Source organism: Dryas octopetala, chromosome 1 (genome assembly GCF_963921425.1).
Source record: "Dryas octopetala chromosome 1, drDryOcto1.1, whole genome shotgun sequence".
In the NCBI taxonomy this organism is placed as follows: Eukaryota; Viridiplantae; Streptophyta; class Magnoliopsida; order Rosales; family Rosaceae; genus Dryas; species Dryas octopetala.
Window position 1 is genome coordinate 5,967,564 of NC_141366.1, and position 19,930 is coordinate 5,987,493.

Here is a 19,930-nt window from a genome sequence, read left to right on the forward strand (position 1 = left end):
AAGAAATGGCATCGACCATTCGATCTCATTGTGACATTTCCAACTGCAAATTAATTGATTTCACACATTCATCATTTCATATACTGCAGGGCAGGCTAGGTATATAATGCACATCGATCTGCACACAAATTAATTAAATATACTTTAAACAATATGAGTAAATGATCTAGAAGTTGAAACAATGACTTCAACTTCTACGTGATATACTATATGAATAAAAGAAAATGAAAGAATATATATTAAAGATGCATGTATGCATGCTTTTACATCATTATTCCAATGATGTATTAGGGGAAGGGGGGATTAATTTTTATCATGACCTACCTGTTTGACTAAGTGCAGTAATATTAGACTACTTCCTTTTAAAAGAAAGGAAGAAGCTAGTCCCTCACTACTTACTTTGTTCATTTGTTGACTACTACCCTAACTGGTTAATTAAAGTCAATTTTCTCACAATTTCTTCATGACAAATATATATATATATATATATGCAATGAATATATAATTTATTGGCAAGAAGCTAATTGAACTTCTTGGCCTCGCAAATGATATTCTGTGCCAAACTAATCATAATTTATATATGCAGATGGGGGGTTATAAAAAACATCAGAAGCTAGCTGATTAGACAGCGCAGCGTTTATTTAATTAATTAGTAATTAGTTCCAGCTGATTTATTTAAGTTGATATATATATAGTAGACTAGTAGTACTGCTACCAATTATATACACCACATGCATCTTAATTACAACGTACGGACCAGCAGCTGGCATAAGTCTGTCTACACTCTACACTGTCTTCGCAAAAACCATATATGAAGCCACTACTCTTTTTTTGGTGCAGAAACCTCATCATGCAGTTGTAAATAGATTCTCAAGCAATTGATCCGTTCCGAAAAAGAAAGGAGACATTACTCGATCTATATATACAAACAATAATATTTTTTTGTAATACACTCTGATAATATAAGATGTCAAGAATAAACACAATTCATGATCGATTCAGATTTACAGACTTTTTTTATCAGAAAACATTATCGTTTTTATTTCTTAGTGTTTAGAGTTTTATAATTATTATTTTCCCCCATCCAAAGTGGTTTACTTTCCAAGGCGTCCAGAGAGAATTTGGACTGTTATGTGACAAGTCACAAATAGTACGTTCCTCCTCATAGTCTTTGGGAAAGAGGAGGAATCATTTCAACAATTTCGTTCATTTGACTAAGACCCTAAACTAGAATTTGGGTTCAAATCAGTACGTTTATCGATTTGAGTGGGTTAATTGAATAAAAGTAATTAAACCAATCAGTGATCGGTTTCTGATATATTAACCTAATTGGACGGTTGTCCGATCCAATCAGATTTTCAAAAAAAGCATTTGCTCTTTTGTCTTCACGTATGCCTGGGATCGAGTTGACAATTTCAATTTCTTTTTAAGCTTATACAAAGAATCTTTTAATTAATTATCTTCTCTTATTAATATATAATTTCAACAATGGAGACATCCAACCTAGCGAGCTAGCATCACTATGCAATATCATGGTCTTTAAAATAGTTAATGGGTCAGACAGAATATTTATTTATTATTGATAGAATAGAATATTTGTTTTAATTCAACCATAAAGGAGAATCATGTCTGCTTATACTATTTTAATGGAGTTTAATATTAATCATGCATGTCCGGGTATTACTCTGTTTGTTTGTTTCTTATGATTGTATAGGTGAAGATAGCCAAATATCATTTTCAAAATTTTCTTTATGGATTGGTAACCATCATTGACTTGAGATCGAATTAATGAGTGAACTGGCTGACCAAAAAAATCAAAATGTTATTGATTTATGTAAGTGTCTGTTTCCCACCGTTCCTTTAATATAAGAGGAATTAACCTTTTATATATGTATCAGCTAGTGTTGAACGACTGGCATGTGGTATTAATGTTTATAATGGACCCATGTATATATATATACTCACAAATAGGAGACACAACTTTGTGTGGTGATTGGAAAATGACAATATGGAACTCTTGTACTCTTGTAATGCATGGTCGACCGCATCAAAGGGAGACAGACTACAAACTAAAACAGAGAGACAACTATCCGGAAATGGATTCGCTGCAATGCCAAGACAAGTAGCTGAGCTAGATCTTAGTTCTTCACCTTTGTAATCCATCTCTGCCCATGAGATTGATTCAAATACAAAAGTGTAAAGGCTGGTACATTTATCTTTTTCCTTTTGGTTTTGGTACATTATTTTAGAGCTAACGGAAAAAAATAAATAAATTATGGTACAGACATGTATGATATGTGAATACATTTTTAATCTTATATTTTGACGGATTTTTTATTAGAGTATAAATTTGTAAACCAATTTATGGGTTATGTGGTATTTGTATCATAGATGAACTTTTCTAACATGTTAATAAAATAGTGATGGTTAAATTAAAGAAGGGACTTGGATGACATGATGCAAATTAGATGACCAAAAAAAATCATAATGCATATTAGGCCTCATCTATAGACTATTGCTAAAGTCAAGACACCAAAACACATCGTTGCTATATAGCTGACCTCACAGCTTCAATATGGATAAAAATTGAAGATGAGGTTCATATGTTCATTGTATTATTGGTGTAGATATGAAGACAGTAAAACAGAATCTAAATGTGCAGATCTATGTTGGCACAAGAGGCGCCGCCGACATGGGCACTTCATGATCTGAGATTCTGAGATAGAGAGATCAGAGGTGACATACTGACAAACATGTGGTGAGCCTTTGGATTTTGTTATTATATATTTTTTTGAATTTACCCATACTAATCTTACAGAGCCTGAGCTTGGAAACAATTGAGGAAAACCATGCCCGAATACAACCCCCACTTGTGAAGAACCTATAGGCTCTTTAATAAATTGGCTCAGCAAAAAAAAAAAAAAAAAACCATAATAATTATATTCCAATCATCTGGAAAGGCTCTGAAAATCATAGACTAGTTAGCATGTCTATCTAAATTGAGCACGTAGTTCATGACCTTCTGAGAAGTCAATATCCCAACTGATTATAAGAATTACAAGTTGTTCATATATTGCAAGCAATGTAGCCTGACAAACAATTTACCTAATTTTGAAAACAAGAACCAACAGGAATATTACAAGGTAGCCCAACATTGAAAGAAATAAATAAACGTAATGCTGGTTATTATTGATAAAAAGATGAATCACAACAAGGATTTATAGGCCACAAGGTCCTTGAATCAGCATTCACCACCAAGCCAAAATATGTACAATTGAATGGCTTGCTTTAGCTAAAACCTGTAACATTGCAAAGGCAGTTGACCACCAAGGTTCCACCGCCATCTCCTTAAAGGCTCCTCCTTTCTGCAGCCAAGCAACTAATGCTATTGTGCATCCAGTAAAAAATCTCTTTTAATGTCTAATAGTGGGGCCCTTGTACACACCCCTGCAGACTACGAAGTTCTCAGGAGGTTGAAACTCTTCCAACCAAACAACTTCAGAAGATTTTGTGTCAGACAATTCTTCAAGACCTTTTGATGAAAAAAGGAAGAATAGAAGACTGTTTAGTTCTAGAAAATACATGAGTGCATAAAAACAATCTATGAGTGCAAGGAAGGGAAGATACTTGGAAGATCTCTCTGGGGGGACTTTCGGAAATAAGAACAGTGTCGCCCATCTTCTGATGAGTAAGGAGGTGAAAGAATGTCGAAGAGAGCACAGGGTGTTAAGGCTTTGAAACAATGAATATTGCCACCACTATTTGGATAAAGAACTGTTGTACCACAAGGTGCACTCATTTCACAATCTCGTGCAAGCTTTGCAGGTCTTGCTGTAAATTCCCACCAATCAAAACTTAAAATCATTTTCCCCAAAAGTGAAAAAAGAGGTAAATGCGAAGTCTTTTTGAAAAAAAATGTTATTTATTACATAATAAGAAGAACTGAAATGAGAATCAAAATTTTCAAGTGAAAATATGAATATTTTCAAGACCTGTAGGCCATTTGTAATCTTGTTGTGTATAAGGCAATTGGAGAAATTGTAGAGCATCAATTGACTGATTTCTTGATGATAACCACGGGCATACTAGTAAGCATCCATGGTCAATAAGTGGACAGTAAGATGATACAGCAAAAGTATATGATTTATTAATTTCAACAATTTTGACAATCTGATATCTTAGACCATAGATCATGAGTTCATTCTCTCATACTCTTTTACAGTTATATTCTTATAGGCATTTAACTTAAGTAACAACAAATAGTAAAGAAGCTACTTAAAATTTACTGACAAACGCCAACGGGATGTTACTCCCGCATACAAGTACCGAAGGAAATTAAAATTGAAAAGAGAAAAATAAAATATGCAAAAGAATAAAAAGTTGAAGACCAAATATACATTCAAGACAATAATATTCACAATGAACCCTTAATCTCCCAACCGAATGCTATAAATCTTCCTATCTCTATATCCACTAAAGTAAACATGGTGGTTGAGCTAGCCAAACCATTCCAAGGAGAGTCGCAACAAAAAGCCATATGAAGCTATACTCTATAAGAATGGGCACCACCATATCTTTATGTAAGAGTTATGTTTGTCCTATTGTTTATCTACAGTCATTTCAATGAATGCAGGTAGTAATGTCTTAACAAATTCCTCTAATGTTCCAAATATAAGCAAGTGCACTGGTATGATACTAGTTTAAATGTTTAATGATATCAGCAATTGCTCACATCACTTAAATATAATATGCCACAAACAATTATTATCACTGTATACTGTCCTGGCATCCCCATTCAGGGACTATATGTATTTCAGAAAATGTCTTATCTTATAATACCCAACAAACCAAGCAGCAGGGCACAACTATCAGACTATCAGTAGTGAGTTAATCTACTTATAATCTCATAAATGAGAGTCAGGCATCATGTCTATGATGTATACTAATTAATCCAAGTGCTTCTATACATAAGAAACATCTTATAATTTTAAAGGTTTTCACATGCATCTTTATTTATAGGAATTTACCTTATGATGAAAATTGATGAAACCTAATCAAAATGAAGACTGCCATAGCTTCTTTCATAGTTTAGTTCTATTACCATATCAGGTATTCCTTCAAATAAAACCATATTACTGACCTGTTAAAAGTTTAAAAGACAACTAAATGCTGAGAAAAGCAAGCATGTATTTCAGACATCAACTCAAATCACCAATATAAGAGCATTGTACAGACTTGAACTACTCTAATGTAGATAGACACAGCACCTTGAGATAGATCAGAAAACTCAGGTAAATCAAGCCAATCAAATGATCTAGCTTGTAAAGAACCATAAAGAAGCTTGCTCAAAACAGTCATTCCAGGATGATTATGAAGCGGTATGATAGAGCCAGGAGGCATGCAGAAGATTCCCATCTGCAAGAAAATAAAGAGTATCTCAAAGCTTGTACTATAAATACAGCTTCCAGATTTTGCAAATTAAGAAAAAAGAAAATAAATAACAAAAAGTAATCTACCACAGTCAAGAGAAAGCTTAAACATAAATATCTATTAGAAAATCAAAATATATGTTGAAACATCATATTCCAGTTGCTTACTGAAAATCTATCACATTCATGCAAGTGCAGATATTTGATAGCGGGTGGGTACCGGTGAGTGCCATTACGCCCTTTTCTGCCATTGCTACCATGAACATAATTTTTCCATCCGCGCGCTAGTTGTGCCTCCTGTTCGAGACCCAAATTAGAAGGCTTCAATTCATCTGGAATACCATTATACGAAAGTGTTAAACCAATAGATGTATCCTTAAACCAAGAAACCAGGACTTGGATCAAGTGCAAGCAAATAGCCTCTACAGACTAATATCTAAGTCCATGATTAAAATTTGTCAAGAAAGTAAACAAAAGCATATATCGATCCTCCCACCTAAAACAGCACGAACTTTTTCTAGAGCTTCTTCTGATATTGGACCATTAGTAGAGAAGGACACCTTGCAAGCATCATACAATTTCTGAACCACGGGCATGATGTGAGGAACGGGGTATTCAACCAATTGACCAATCAGAATATGCAGTACGAACGTGAATCAGATCCGATTCCTAAGAACTAACTGGGTCGAATTTTTTTCTACAAGATAGCATTGAAAAACAGCTTCCTTTCTCGGCAACAATTCCAAAATCCAGCTCTACGTGATCCCAGAGAACAGCAATATATATGCATGGTAGTTTAATGAATCCCCCGTCTAAATTTAAGCTTGTAGCACCTAAACCTACCAACATAACATAAACACCAAATTACACAAATTGCAAGCACCCATTTACGCATCAACTCTTGATGCATTTTTTGAGTCCTGAAAATTCAAATCAATCAAGCAAACCGCCTATAGAGACCATGATTTTACTTCCCATACTTTTCTCAGTATTCTCAGTGAGCAAACAACGAAACACCATGAGAATGAAATTAAACAAGCTAAACCCAATTCAGATTTCAGAATAAACAAAATTAACATATTAATAAAAGAAACAAAAAAATCACATGGAATCAGTGAGCTACAGCCTACAGTAGCATCAGAGCACCAAAAACCCTTCTTTCAAGAGCAGGATTGTTCAGAATCAGATAAAAAACAGACCCATATAAGTATAAATATACAAAAAACTATAACAGAAAGGGGCAGAGAAAGAAAGAGTGGGTGTGTGCTGTGTGCAAGAAAAGGAAAGGCAGGCATATAGAGCACCTGATAACTGTGAGGGAGCTCTATGGATGGCGGACCAACAGTGAGACCATTTTTCCCTTTTTGCTTGATAATAAGATGGAGCGTTTCAGATTCTGGGAAATAGATAGACTCAGATGTTCTCTCGTCAGATGTCAAGCTTTAAACTTTCAATCAAAAACTGTACATCTAAGAAAAATTCGACTTCCTTGGCCAAAAAAAAAAAAAAAATTCGACTTCATTAATGATTGAACGATGCTTCGTCCCTCCAACCCCCTCTCTCTCACATATGTACTCATTTTTTACTAATCATTAAATTAACCAAATGTTGGGCCAAAAGTCATCCCACACCTTTTTAAATTCCGATTTTGACGATGTGTATAATGGAAATTGTTTACTTTTTAAATAATTTATTAAAAATTAAATTAATTAAAATTATTTAGTTATATAATTATTGTTAATTAAATATAAAAAAATTTTAATTTTTAATTAAATTGTTATTTTTTATATTTAATTAACAATAATTATATAATCAAATAATTTTCGATTAAATTAATTTTTTTCATAGATAATCTAAAAAATGAACAATTCTGATTATACGCCAACATTACCAAATTTGTAATTTTAAATGATGAGTGATCCAAATATTATCTTTAATTTAATTGATTACCTCGTCATAGAATGTTAACGTTATGGACTACTGTGGCTGTCGCCACCAGATCGAGTCTCACTCTCTATTTGGACAGTAAGCCCACTCGTAAACTTAAGATTTGGGCTTTGCGATGGAAGTTATTCAAATACATTCACAATTTGATTCGCGTAGTATCTTAAACTTTCTTTTGTTTTTTCCAAAATTTTAAATTTGCCTCTAATTTATAACTAAAATTGATTAAATATTATTTGAGGGAAGTCACATTATAAATTAAATTAGAATAAAATAAAATTTTGCCTCTTCTTAACAAAAAAAAAAAAGAATAAAATAAAAAATTGGATATAAAATTAGAAGTAATATTTCATATACCAAATTGGATAAGGGCTAAAGTTCATGTATCACAATTGAAAAAAAACCATTAAATTTTGAAGTTTAGAAGAAAAAAAAGGTATAATAAGAAAATTAGGTGATGTGAATAGAAGCATTATAATACATTTCTGCTGAAAGTTGGTAGAGAGTTTAGAATATTAGTTGAGTACATTAATGTAATGAAAGCTTGAGAGTACGCAGTTGAGACTTGAGGGCCACGTTTGTTTCCACGGACTGTGTTAAATAACACAATAAACCCATGTTTGCTAAGGCTCGGTAGTATTTTAAATGAGACTATTTAGCACCGCTCCTTCTAAAACACCGGATTGTGGGTTGGTAAATAGCGAGGGATGAAAACACCTCGCTATCTAAGAATCAGATTAACGCTAAAGGAACCTCGCTATCTAAGAACTTGTTCCTGCAACTCAGAAAGACCAAAACAGAGGCAATTGATTTGTTGATTAACTAGTTCCTGCGAATCAGAACACCAAAATTGGTTCCTGCAATTTGGGGCTTTTTGATTCGAGCACAATTGACCACATGCATCTACACCAATGGAAAGAGCAGAAAGAGAGGAGAAAAGCCCATTGAAGATCGTCGCCATCCGCCGTCGAAGTCGCCGGAGATTGGCAGAGTGAGGTCGTGGATTTGGAGCTTCGATTCGGCAATTGTGGTGGTCCGATGAATGATCAAAAGCCACCTTTGGGTCCAGCTCGATGAGAGGAAGAAGTTGATACCAATAGGGACTCACGACGTCGTCGGAAAAGAATGGTCTACAGCGGAGGTCGTCGACTTCTCTGATTTTGGAACACCATCATCAGCGACATAGGAGGAGAAGATGGCACGGAGAGAAAAAAAGATTGAGAGAGACAGAGACAGAGACAGAAAGAAGAAAGAGATGATGGTTTTGGTTTTTTGTTTGAGTGAGATAAGAAGGAGATGAAGGATGGCGTTGGGGAGGGAGAAATAGAGATAAATGAGGGAGGGAGTGAAAGTGACGGCCTGGGAGGTTGGGAGTGAGTTTTTCTATTTGCTTTGCCTTCTTATCTGTTATCAATTACAATTTGTTATCTGAAATGGTAGTGTTTGGGAGTGAGACTTTTGTTATAAAAGCATGTTTTTTTAATAAAATACATAAATAAATTTTATTTTTTTAGGCATTAAAATTAATTTTGATAATTAATATCTTTTATTTATTTATAAATTAATATAATTATAGTTCAGTTCGAGTTCGACTAGAGGTGTCAAACGGGCCGGCCCGGCCCGGCCCGACCCGTTTAAGTTGAGTCCATCGTGCTTTCGTGCCGTGCTCGGGCCGGCCCATATAGTTAAGATCTAAGCCCAGCACGGCCTATGGCCCGCGGGCCATTCGTGCTCGTGCCGTGCCTTAAACGGGCCGGCCCACGGACATATTTTTATTTTTATTTTTTATGGTGATAAAACTAATCTTATGATATTTTTTCTTATTTATAATTAAATATTAACATTATTTTTCATGAAAATTGAATATTTTTGTTGAAAAGTTCTTTAAAAATAGAAAAAACAATGTTAAAATAGTCGTGCCTAATTCGGGCCCATTTCGTGCCCGTGCTCGTGCCGTGCTTGGCCCGTGTCGTGCTCGTGCCGTGCCGTGCCCGATGGGCTAAAAACTTCGGCCCAGCCCGGCCCATTTAATCGTGCCGTGCCGTGCCTATTTTAATCGTGCCGTGCCGTGTCGTGCTCGGGCCGGCCCGACCCATTTGACACCTCTAAGTTCGACTATGCACCAAACACAGAACAATGTTATTTAGTTTATCCAGCTTCATAGTCCAACGCAACACCAAACACAGGATAATATTAGTCCAGCTTACTTCAGTCCAACACTATCTAACATAATTCATAAGAATAGTCCAATCCAATACAGTCCAGCTTGACAAACGCAGCCGATAAGTACTAAATAAATTTACACATATATGTGGAAATAATTAACTAGCTAGTTGACCGATATATAAATTCCAGTATTAAACCTTATCAATGGCTTAACAGCTAGCTAGCACAAAAAATCCAACCTCATCAATTCACTGTTATGACTTCACTTTTAAATTAACACTTGAGAAACAAAAGAGAACGAAATAATTGTATCAATGGCTAATTAGTTGTGTCTATGTGGTGTCTTAATTTAAATTCTTCTTAGCCTACCTTAACTTTCACCAAAAAGTGCACGATTTATATAAAAACAAGTTATGTTAGTTGATCCATATACATAAGTCTTATATTATTTTGATTATTATAAAAGAAATTCAATTAACGATTTTTCTCTATTTCTTGTTGGGAATAAAAGAGTTTTCTTTATTATTTTCATATACAATCAAACAGTATAGACTAAAGAAAAATGAGTGCTTTTCATATTTTATTCGACGATTAATATTCTAAAATTAATTAATTAGTAGGGGTGTGATTTGGATTGGAAAATCCGAATCCGACCGATTCCTATTCGAAAATTTCCAATTTTATTCCGAATCCGAAATTGCCGAATCCGAAAATGCCGAAATCCGAAAATTTCGAAAAAAATTGGATTGGAATTGGAATGTTTATGTAAATTCCGATTCCGATCCGAATTCCGATCCAAAAAATTCCGAAATGTTCCGAAGGCATTCCGATCCAATATTTCCAAAATTATGCCAATTTATTTCATATTATATATTTTATCATTTATTTAGTATGATACATATAATATATATTTTTAAAAAGATGACTAATACTATTAATATAAACATATGTACATTATAAATATATGTGTATCATAATAACATAAATGGTAAGTTAGTAACACAAACACCCACATTTTTCCGTACATGTAATTACTTTTTTTTTTAATTAGGGAGGGGAATTGAAGATATAGAGCAATTCTACAGTTATCCCAACTGGAATATCCCACCAATTGTAATTACTAATTACTAAATATTTAAGTTTATTATTTTCAAAATTTCAAACATGATATATATATATGTGAGTAACATGTATCTACTAATGACATTTATTCTAACAATGTTGGATGAGCTCCAAAGATTAATCCCCCACCTCTAAGATATGTGCTATTAAGCCTATTAATAATTAGTAAGTTAATATAAATTTAACCACCTTATTCGGTTCACTACACGATAAAATATAATTCCTAATTTATCTATTTGTTATGACCCACTCCAAACATCATATTTTCAAAAAATCAACCTAATCAGAAGTTGTTTAGTCACTTGAATATGTTTACAATCATTCGGTTGATTTTTTGAAATGATACCTAAGAAATAGACTATTCGAATTATGATATTACATTATATGATGAGTCAAAAAATAAAATGCTAACTAACTAACTTTAAAGCACTTATCATGCTTTAGTGCTTTACCATTAACTTTAAAGCGTTTATCATGCTCTTATATCATGTGGTGGGTCAACAAATGAGATGCTATTATTTTATTCATATATATTATAGCTAAACTTAAATCAACAAATACACGCAAGATCATGAATGAAAATTATACCATTACTTTGTTTGTCAAATGCATACGAAATGAAAATTCAAATGGCTTTTGCTAAACTACTTTTTAACCCAAAAATATGAATAATTACATTAACGACTTTTCAGATATTTTTATATAGAAAAATCTCTTAAATAGATTATAATTTTTAGGGAAAAATTTACAAACAGGACACTTACTTTGATGGTTGTTTTATTTCAGTATATTAATTTTGTTTTGTGTTAATGAAGGACACATACTTTCATTTTGTGTTAATTAAGGACCATGTTTTTTTTTCAATTTTTATCTCCACTTTGGCCCGACGTTAGACCCATCAAAACTCCACCAAATTCAGAAAAATTATACTGGGTTTAAAAATATGCATCTCTTCTTTACAACCATATAAAGATTACCCAAATCGGATATCTACAACTCCAGATAATCGGCCATAAAGTAGGGTATCCGAAATTGTTAGATTTTCCAAATTTTTTTCCAGATGTCCGATTGGATAGTTTCGGGTACCCTACTTTTGGGCCAATTATCTGGAGTTGTAGATGTTCGATTTAAGTGATCTTTATATGATTGTAAAGAGGAGATGCATAGCTTTAAACCAAGTATAAGTTTGCTAAATTTGGTAGAGTTTTGATGGGTCTAATGTCGAGTCAAAGTTGAGATAAAACAGGGTTCTTAATTGACACAAAATAAAAGTATGTGTCCTTAATTAACACGAATCAAAATTAATGTCCTGAAATGAAACAGCATCAAAGTATGTGTCCTGTTTGTAAATTTTTCCCTAATTTTTAACTATTGGATTATGACATCTAAAACAGAGTATTCAAATTTTATGAATTGATGATTAATAAAAATAAATAAAAAATCTTCCCTCAAATATTATAGTAGTGGTGGTGGTTACGCATTGTGAGTAACTGCGTGGCTAAAGTTGAGTGGCCATGGCCCCACAGAAACAATGTAAAGGATTGTAATCTATTTTCACAAATACTAAATTAGGAGCGTTTTCGGACATAGAAGATACAAAATAGGGAAAGGCAGAGAGGCAAGCACGCAAGAGAGAGAAAAATCGAAAAAAATGGGATCCGTGGTCAACGATAAAGGAAAATAAGGGGAAGCGCGTCCGAGTACATCGGAAGTGGGGGCCCCCACCACCAATCATTGGTGAAATACCGAAAAAGCCCCTCCGGCCCACCCACACTGTGTGTGTGCTGTGTGCCGCCGGTTCACAGTTAGAGACTTCCCGCCCAAAAATGAACCAACAAAAACAAAATTAACAAACCAAACTATATAGTCTATATCATATCCATCTCTATTCTATCTATGCGTGTTCGTGGACCCCACACTCTCTCTTACACTTAAACCCATCCATCCAAATTAAGCCGATCAAAACATTCATCGGGACCCACTCGCACCTCCAGCCCCCAAAAAAAACCCAAAAAATTAAAATAAAAAAGAAAAAAAACAGAAACACAGCTTGTAGGGGGTGGCTGATGGGGGTTGGAGAGAGAGAGGAAAAAGATCAAAAACTGGCAAAAGAAAGAAAAGATTGGGAAGAGAGAAAGCTCTGAGTCTGAGAGAGACCCAAAAGATGGTCGAAGAGAGGGTCCTCTGAGATCATCCTGAAAAGGGCAGTAACAGAAAAAAATTAATTGTTCAGAGGATTAATCACTCACTAATAACAATCATTTTGTGTTTTTTTCTTTGCTGCCTTTTCAAGTTTTGAGCCTCAATCTTCCCCCACCAATCACCCCTTTAAACTTCTTCATCATTCATCAATCAATCAATTCGCTAGTTCGTTTCATTCATTACCATCTACCCCCACAAAAACTCATAAAACCGAGCTAGTCTTCAACACCCCTTTTACCCCCCTTGTAATGGTAAATTCACTATCTTTTTCTTTTTTTCTTTTCATAGATTGCTTGCTTTTGAGGGCATTCCCATTCCCATTCACTTTATTCTTTAAATGCTTTTGTTGTGTGTTGGGTCATTTGGTTTGGACTCATTGTCATTGCTAACCTTTTATGCTACTTGTTCATTTTGGTGAATTTCAGTACCACCCAAATCATTGTCTCTGAAGACAAGGTGCTGAGCAGGTCCAGCGTTCATTTTTTTGACGAAAAGGGTGTTGTAAACTCCAATTTAAATTCGCCAAGATGAGGGACCCTGATGTGGTGGTGGGTTTGCGTTCGTTTCTAGCATAGTTTTTTTGCTAGTTAGATTTTTCAATTTTGTGTTTTCTAAGTGGGAAAAAAAAAAAAGCAAACATTGCTGCTGTTCTTGTTGTTCATAATTTTTTTCGGGTTTTTGAGCATATTAGAAGGGGGGTGCTCGAATCAAAAAAACCTGGCGATTTTGTATAGTAAATTGAGTAGTTTCGTGGCTATCAGCGGAAATAGTTACTACCACCGCCACTGGTGCATCTGGTTCGTCAGGCAATGGGCGGTAGATGGAACCCTTCTGGGTTCCTGCTGCTATCTCTATTGGCTTTGATTCTTGTTTCGGGGATTCGAGGTTGTTGGTCCGTCAATGATGAAGGTAATTATTGTTTGGCATTGGCTTTTCAAAATATATAGAATGTTAATAATTTGGATTCTTGATCCTTGAATTGTTTGTTTAAACATTTTATTGTAATTGGAGTGGAATTGCAGGGTTGTTTCTGTTAGCTTTCCGAGAGAGTATCCAGTTTGATCCTTTAGGTGCTCTGGAAAACTGGAGTCCTAAGGATGACGAACCTTGTCGGTGGACCGGCGTTCGTTGTAGGGACGGTAGAGTGCAAAAGCTGTAAGTCCCTGCTACATTTCGTCCAATTTCCCAGTTAGATAGTTTCAAGAGATTTTTCGTTTTTGGTGATAAGTCTTATTTTAGAGCATTTTTCAAGAAACCAATCTTTATTTAATCTTCTACTTCAGTTAAATGGTCGGATGTTTTGATGTATTTTAATTGCCTTATTGTAGGAATCTGACGGGTCTTTCCTTGGAAGGGACATTGACACCTGAACTTGGGAAACTTAGTCACTTAAGATCTCTGTAAGGACTCTCATCTCACTGAATCTTTGTGGCTAAAGTTTTGGTTTTGTTGAAGTTCATTTTGATATCTAGTGAACTGTTTGTAACACCCAAATGTCTCTTCTTAAACATACATTACTTGGCACTTTAGAATGAAATTATACAATTCCAAATTACAATAAGGTTTCAGGTTATAACTGCCATATGTTTTGGATAAATTGAATTGACCTCCCAATCTTACAGGAGAATGGAAAAAACTGTTGTTAGCCTATTTTCAGTAGGAAAATGTGTACATAAGTTATTGACTTACAATCAGAAAACCAAAATTTCTCTGTTATTGATTTAGTGGTTCTGGAATCTTATGGAGTTTTCTGGTTATTGCTTCTTCTGATTAACAGTGTGTTCTACAAGAACCGTTTATCTGGTGTAATTCCTAAAGAAATTGAGGGGCTTACAAGGCTAGAGCTGCTGGATTTGAGGGACAATATCTTGAGTGGAACAATTCCAGTTGAGATAGGCAGGATGCTGTCACTGAAACACTTGTGAGTTATCTGCTATATGTTCAATGATTTCAATCAATCAATCTCTATTTCATTCTATAACTTTCAGGTACCTGGACTTAACTTTTTGTGCATCACAGGCTGCTTTGTGACAATAGATTTGAAGGCAGCATTCCATTAGAGCTCAGGAGTCTCCACTCGCTCTCTGAATTGCAATTTGATGATTACCTTACATCTAGTGGAGCCACTGGGTTTGGCTGTGTAAACAGAAAGTTTGGCCACTGGTATAATACTGCTTATTGCATTCAATTTGGATGTCTCTAAAATTGGTTCCCCCCTTCTTGTCAAACTCACTCCTGTGAGTCTCACAACATATGCATGATGCAGTTCGCAAATAGATCTCTTTTCTATTGTTGATTGGTTCTCTTTTACTTTTTATGTTTTGTGATTGCCACGTGATGCTTATGATGGGAATATGTAACTGAAGTGTAGCATCATTTAATGTGCCCACAAATATGGAGAGTAATCTTGTTATGGATAGCTGGTTAATAAAATTCCTTAGGTCCTATCATTTGGAATTAAAATGCAAATGAGGTTCCATGGATGTTTATGCCAGTGCAACCACATGCCAAAAGGAAATAACTCTGGTGATCAGATGATTACATTCAAATAAGTGTTTTGAGTAATAAGTTTACCGCGAAAGCAGAGTGTACATAAATAAAAGAGTAGTTTAAATCTTGGACTTCTGTAGTTTATCTTTGTTTGTGAGATTAATATGTTAACTTTAGGACCCTGAATGACAAACAACCTTACATTTTAGTATTTTCAAACTCTGCCACTTGCTTTTAACTCTAGCTATCTGAACTGATACATGCTAGACTATGTTGCATGAGGTGGTAGGAAGCACATATGCTCACACCTTGATTTGTTAGGTACCAGATTTAATCTGATTTTAGTGTCCTGCATTATTATATTTGTTATGCTCTAACAACTTCGGGGGAACTAACTAGCATTGCCTTCTTATACAGTTACATCCAATGGATAATGTACTTCTTATATAATACATATGTCTTGCTGTTTTATCTGTTATAAAAGAAACATCTATTTGTCTCATATCTATGAAGTTTCCTAATTTTTCGTGCATTTCCTGGGCAGCATCTGGCAGAGCAATTTAAAACATATGAATGATGCGGGCTCCTTAGTATTTATGCTTAAAGGAACTCTGATGCACTATCTCAACTACATGCAACTGCCAAGGTATGGAACCAACTTTCTTTCTTCGTATGGCATCTTAATTTATGTTTGGTTTGTTTTCATCATGTTCAATTTGTTGAAATTGTTTGCTCTTATGTCAAGGTTCAGTTACAAAAAGGTCTCTCTGCATGGCCATGGAGACAGTTGCTGTGATAATTTATCTAGTAAGTCAGAAGGCGTTTACACATGAAGTATTGAAATCTATGCTTATGAGAAATACATTGACGATGTATCTTGCATTAACCAGGTTCATTTGAGTCATACATGGTCTTTGCTCGGCGTCGGCTACTTGGACAAGCCAGTAACCTCGCAGCTGAACCTGTTAGTAATGCGTTACCATCTACGCAGATCATTGCTCTTCCAACTACCCGAAGTAGTGGCGCTTTCCCAGCTGTACCTAAGGAAAAAAAGAAACAGTCTCCTGCACCTACACCTGCAACGCTGCCTTCACCTCCTGATCCTTCATCATTGCATACTTCGAAACCTGATGAAAAATCTTCCCAAAAATCAAATGGCAATGTGTGGAAGTATATCATTATTGCTCTAAGTGTGTTTGTCTTGCTTATTGTTCTTGTAACCATGCTCTTCATGTGTCAAAGCCAAGCAGTTAAAACCATAGGTCCTTGGAAGACTGGACTGAGTGGACAGTTGCAGAAAGCATTTATAACAGGTGATTTTGTGGTGTGATAGGAAACAACTGTTCTATTATTTAATTGAAAGACAAAACTAATAAACCCAGAAAAGAGATAGTTAAGGGTTATAAGCATAAAATAATTTGGTTGGATCCACAATCATATTCATTTTATGTAGAGGTTGTTGCATAACAATTTGAGAGAAGTAATCTTTAGTAGTGGCCTAAACTTGAAGGATGCATTTTTCCAATTCTAGTGCTACGCAATACATGATGTGGTTATAGAGCTCTAATTGATGTCCAATCTTGGCCTTTGAATAACTGCTTATGTCATTCTTACCAATATATGTTGACATGCCTTTTGTATAGATTGTCCTTACTAAGATGTTTCATATGTAAAAATGAAAACTGAATTATGTCTTTATGTGAGTTGCAGGAGTTCCCAAGTTGAACCGTTCAGAACTCGAAGTTGCCTGTGAAGATTTCAGCAATATTATTAGCACAATTGATATTTGCATTGTATACAAGGGAACACTGTCCAGTGGAGTCGAGATTGCTGTTGCATCAACAACAATGTCTTCTTTGAAAGACTGGAACAAGACTGCAGAGAAGGCTTATCGGAAAAAGGTATATTAATTCCGTACAGCATCAACGCATTTGTAAGTCATTTTTTTTTCTCTTCTAAATTGTTATTTTGCACCTGTTGTAGATTGATGTACTGTCACGCGTGAATCATAAGAACTTTGTCAATCTTATCGGCTACTGTGAGGAGGATGAACCTTTTACTAGAATGATGGTGTTTGAGTATGCTCCAAATGGAAGCCTCTACGAACATCTACATGGTAATGTTCTTACTTTTGTACTGCTCAATGGAGTAGGTTTCTTGGGTCAATTACTGGCAGCCTGAAATTTAGAGGGTATTAACATTTACTCTTATGTTTTTTTTCCAGTTGAAGAAATGGAACACCTCGATTGGAATGTGAGGATTAGGATCATTATGGGAGCAGCGTATTGTCTTCAGTATATGCACCATGAGCTAAATCCACCTGTAGCACATCCGAACCTGACTTCATCTTCGGTCTTTTTAACGGATGATTATGCTGCTAAGGTAAGCATTTCCTTCATTACGTTCAGATTGCCTTTATTCAATTTGAATATTATGTACTTTACTCTAAATCTCTCTCTCTCTCTCTCTCTCTCTCTCAGATTGCGGTGATCGGTTTCACAGAAGCACAAGAAGGGCATAAGAATACCGGGGAAGATGATAAGGAGCATTCTGTATTGCCACCTCTTGCTGATCCCGAAACAAACGTCTACAGTTTTGGAATAATGTTACTTGAAGTCATTTCTGGGAAACTCCAAAACTTAGAAGAACAAGGATCCCTTCTAAACCTGGTAAGTCTGGGACTAATCTGATAGTCTAAAACAGTGAGAGAGAGAGAAACAAAAGGATAAAATCTATCTTGCATATGTTGTTGGTATACTTGTGACAAATAACCTTAACCTTATTGTCAACTTTCCAGGCGGGTGACTATCTGAGAGATAACAGAACCAACCTCATTGATCCGAGCCTCAAGTCCTTCAAACATGAAGAGCTGGATGTCATCTGTGAGGTCATCCAAGATTGCATCCAACAAGATCCAAGGAAGAGACCAACAATGATGGACGTTACTAACAAATTAAAGGAAGTGATTTCCATCACTCCCAACCAAGCAGTCCCAAGACTATCTCCCCTCTGGTGGGCCGAACTTGAGATCTTATCAGTGGAGGCCACATAAAAAAGGCTCTCTCTCTCTCTCACTCTCTTCTCTGTCTGTGTCTGTCTCTCTTTGTTGTAAGCCAAACCGAGTCTCTCTCTCTCTCTCTCTCTGTACCAAAAATGCAGAAGAATAGCTTTTAAACCCCTTGAAAAACTAAATCCCACCCATACATCACACTTGTATTCAAACCCCCTTTTTTGTCCTTTTGTTTTTTTTGGGTGTCCTTATAATTCTTTCTATTCTCATTCTTTCTGTTACTATAATAAAAAAAAAAAACTATTGTTTTACTGGTGGAGTGTTGTGTGTTGTCCAAACTTTATTTATACCAGATATGTATATGTATGTATGTTTGTGATCAAAGTTTGGATGTAAAACTAACATGGCGCAGCTGGGATCTGCGCATAATTATAATTATAGATTTGTGAACCTTCCTTTTGTAGATTTGTGTTTTACTGATCTACCATAAAGTTAGACTATGTAGATGCAGAGCACATTCAGAACTAAATTGAGAATGCTTATTTTGTTGAAGAGAGAGAGAGAGAGAAGCAAACACTGATTATAATTCATTTTTCTCATTCTGGAATTGATTTTTGTTGGGTTAAGCCTATGTGGGCCATGAATTTTCCTGTTCAAAATTGTAAAACACCCAACAAGGTAAAAGGACCCTCAACTTCCTATAGAAAGCTAGCTATGGAGCTCATTTTGGCCAAGTCTTTTCCACCCCCATTGCCTTAGCCGAGTCTGAACCATGCAAGTAGCGGCCAAGAACTCCACGCACTGCAATGGGCTCAGCACATCCAACACACCTTTCAGTGTCTTGAGCCTCACGCAATCCGCAGCCTTCATCACCCTCTCCAACCCACTCAACATCACCTTCACCGCCACATTCACCAACCCTTCCACCTCCACCACCACCACGTCCCCGTTGCGAACCCGGGTCACCAGGCGGGCCAACTCGACCATCCTCCGGTCCGCCATGGCCACTTGCTGCCTCTCCATTTCCCTCTCCACCCTCTCCTCCTCGTGCCTTATCTTCTGCCTCAGTTCCTCAATCTTCTTCAGCTGCTCCTCTGACATGTTCAACTTCCTCAGAGACTCAATGAGGTGAAACACCATTGAAGGCTTCCAACCAGTGACCCAAGAATAAGCATTTTCCAAAGGGCTTGACCAAACAGGGCAAAAGAAGGCCAACACATCCTCACGAGCCGCAGCCCATTTCACAGTATAGTATTCTTTGTGAAGGTGTGTGACCTTAGACACCAAAGCTTGCAGCTCAGCTTCACTGTGCTTGTGGTTGTCCAGTGCTGTTTCCTCGGACAACCTAAGAAGAAGTTGTTGGTGTTGCTCAAGGTGACAAACCCACTTCTCAAAGAAGTCAGAGAACCTCTCCTCAACTTGGGTTCTCATTGATTTTGTGTGAATTAGAATATTAAACAAGAAAAAGGAAAAAGGGCAAGAGTGAAAATTTGGTTTGGGGGAGAGTTGTTGTTGTTGTGGTTGTTATATAGAGATGTAAATAAGAGGGGGTGAGTGGGGGTGACCA

The 19,930-nt window shown here is 35.8% G+C and overlaps 3 protein-coding genes across 5 annotated transcripts; 1 reads left to right on the forward strand and 2 right to left on the reverse strand.

Moving 5' to 3' along the window:
* Positions 1-3,043: 3,043 nt before the first annotated feature.
* LOC147296973 (plant cysteine oxidase 5-like) lies at positions 3,044-7,387 on the reverse strand. The gene is made up of 8 exons (XM_086229883.1): positions 7,380-7,387; positions 6,734-6,869; positions 5,926-6,010; positions 5,598-5,761; positions 5,268-5,415; positions 3,993-4,085; positions 3,628-3,831; positions 3,044-3,532 (listed from the first exon to the last, which is right to left on the reverse strand). The coding sequence occupies exons 1-8, from the start codon at positions 7,385-7,387 to the stop codon at positions 3,414-3,416; spliced, it is 957 nt and encodes a 318-aa protein (XP_086086009.1). The 3' UTR covers positions 3,044-3,413.
* Positions 7,388-12,728: 5,341 nt separating this feature from the next.
* Positions 12,729-18,826, forward strand: LOC147296974 (Leucine-rich repeat protein kinase family protein). 3 transcript variants are annotated; one of them, XM_086229636.1, is made up of 14 exons: positions 12,729-13,114; positions 13,289-13,772; positions 13,886-14,018; positions 14,192-14,263; positions 14,641-14,784; positions 14,883-15,026; positions 15,898-15,999; positions 16,099-16,160; positions 16,244-16,666; positions 17,064-17,254; positions 17,337-17,469; positions 17,578-17,735; positions 17,834-18,022; positions 18,151-18,826. In XM_086229636.1, the coding sequence occupies exons 2-14, from the start codon at positions 13,673-13,675 to the stop codon at positions 18,403-18,405; spliced, it is 2,106 nt and encodes a 701-aa protein (XP_086085762.1). In that variant the 5' UTR covers positions 12,729-13,114; positions 13,289-13,672; the 3' UTR covers positions 18,406-18,826. The 3 variants fall into 3 exon arrangements, with proteins under 3 accessions (XP_086085762.1, XP_086085763.1, XP_086085764.1); XM_086229637.1 differs by having other exon boundaries at positions 16,105-16,160; XM_086229638.1 differs by lacking the exon at positions 14,192-14,263.
* Positions 18,827-18,955: 129 nt separating this feature from the next.
* Positions 18,956-19,863, reverse strand: LOC147296975 (transcription factor-like protein). The gene has a single exon (XM_086229617.1). The coding sequence runs from the start codon at positions 19,792-19,794 to the stop codon at positions 19,072-19,074; it is 723 nt and encodes a 240-aa protein (XP_086085743.1). The 5' UTR covers positions 19,795-19,863; the 3' UTR covers positions 18,956-19,071.
* Positions 19,864-19,930: the final 67 nt, after the last annotated feature.

Excerpts from the sequence above, each read along its gene's own strand:
- LOC147296973 (XM_086229883.1), bottom strand. Across the intron at positions 3,832-3,992 it reads AGATTACAAATGGCCTACAG|CAAGACCTGCAAAGCTTGCA; the intron begins GTCTTGAAAATA and ends GGGAATTTACAG. Across the intron at positions 3,533-3,627 it reads CCCCCAGAGAGATCTTCCAA|GTCTTGAAGAATTGTCTGAC; the intron begins GTATCTTCCCTT and ends TTTCATCAAAAG.
- LOC147296975 (XM_086229617.1), bottom strand. The coding sequence starts at position 19,794 with ATGAGAACCCAAGTTGAGGAGAGGTTCTCTGACTTCTTTGAGAAGTGG.
- LOC147296974 (XM_086229636.1), top strand. The coding sequence starts at position 13,673 with ATGGGCGGTAGATGGAACCCTTCTGGGTTCCTGCTGCTATCTCTATTG. Across the intron at positions 14,019-14,191 it reads GACGGTAGAGTGCAAAAGCT|GAATCTGACGGGTCTTTCCT; the intron begins GTAAGTCCCTGC and ends GCCTTATTGTAG. Across the intron at positions 17,470-17,577 it reads CCTCTACGAACATCTACATG|TTGAAGAAATGGAACACCTC; the intron begins GTAATGTTCTTA and ends TTTTTTTTCCAG.